Genomic DNA, 782 nt, shown 5'->3' on the forward strand with positions numbered 1-782 from the left:
CCTGCGACGGGGTGTGGGACGTGATGACCAACCAGGAGGCCGTCGACTTCCTGCGCGCCCGCCTGGCGCAGGGCGCCAGCCCGACAGAGAGCGCGAGCCAGCTGCTGGACGCCTGCCTGGCCAGCGACCCCAAGGAGTCGCGCGGCGTCGGCTGCGACAACATGACGGCGATCGTGGTGCGCCTGCAGCGCGGCGGCGGCGGCGGTGGCGAGGGGCCTGGCGCAGGCGGGGAGGGCGCGGAGAGCGGCGGCGGCGGCGGCGCGGCGGGGGCTGGCAAGGGCGAGAAGGCGGCGCAGGGGAGTGGGGAGGCGGCGAGCTCAGGTGTCTAGCGGGGTTATATAGGGTGCATGAGGCGTGGTGGTGGAATTGTGAGGAGGCAAGGGGGGTGGCGTCAGTGGGGATTTCCAGGAGGAGGAGAGGAGGGAGCACCATGGGGTGCTGCTTGTGCCGTGTGATGCGCGGCAAGTGCAGTTGCGCGGCAGGTGCCTCCATGCGGCGCGCGCTGCCACTGGCCCGGCGGCGGCGGTGGTTTCGAGGCCGCCAGCCGCGCCGCGGCTGGCTTGGCGCGCGCGCCGCTGGGCCCCAGGGAGGCTGCCGGCGCAGGGCACGCCGGCGGCTAATAAGAGCGCGCCATCACCGGCCTGCGCGAGCCGACCAGCGGCCTTCTGCTGGCGCCTGCCCACCTAGCTGTTGCATCGCGGCTGCGGTACTGGCCATCTGCACGCGGCTTGCCTTGCGTTCTTGTCGCAGGAAAATCTAAGCCATTATGACCACTTCTGCAT

At 71.9% G+C, this 782-nt stretch overlaps 1 protein-coding gene across 1 annotated transcript; it reads left to right on the plus strand.

The window, feature by feature from the left end:
- Positions 1-23: 23 nt before the first annotated feature.
- MNEG_16411 (hypothetical protein) lies at positions 24-329 on the plus strand (the record flags this gene model as incomplete). The annotated part of the gene is made up of 1 exon (XM_014035119.1): positions 24-329. One exon carries the CDS (start codon positions 24-26, stop codon positions 327-329), a length of 306 nt encoding a protein of 101 aa, XP_013890573.1.
- Between the last annotated feature and the right edge of the window lie 453 nt (positions 330-782).

This window comes from Monoraphidium neglectum (genome assembly GCF_000611645.1).
Source record: "Monoraphidium neglectum strain SAG 48.87 unplaced genomic scaffold scaffold06339, whole genome shotgun sequence".
NCBI classification, from domain to species: domain Eukaryota; kingdom Viridiplantae; phylum Chlorophyta; class Chlorophyceae; order Sphaeropleales; family Selenastraceae; genus Monoraphidium; species Monoraphidium neglectum.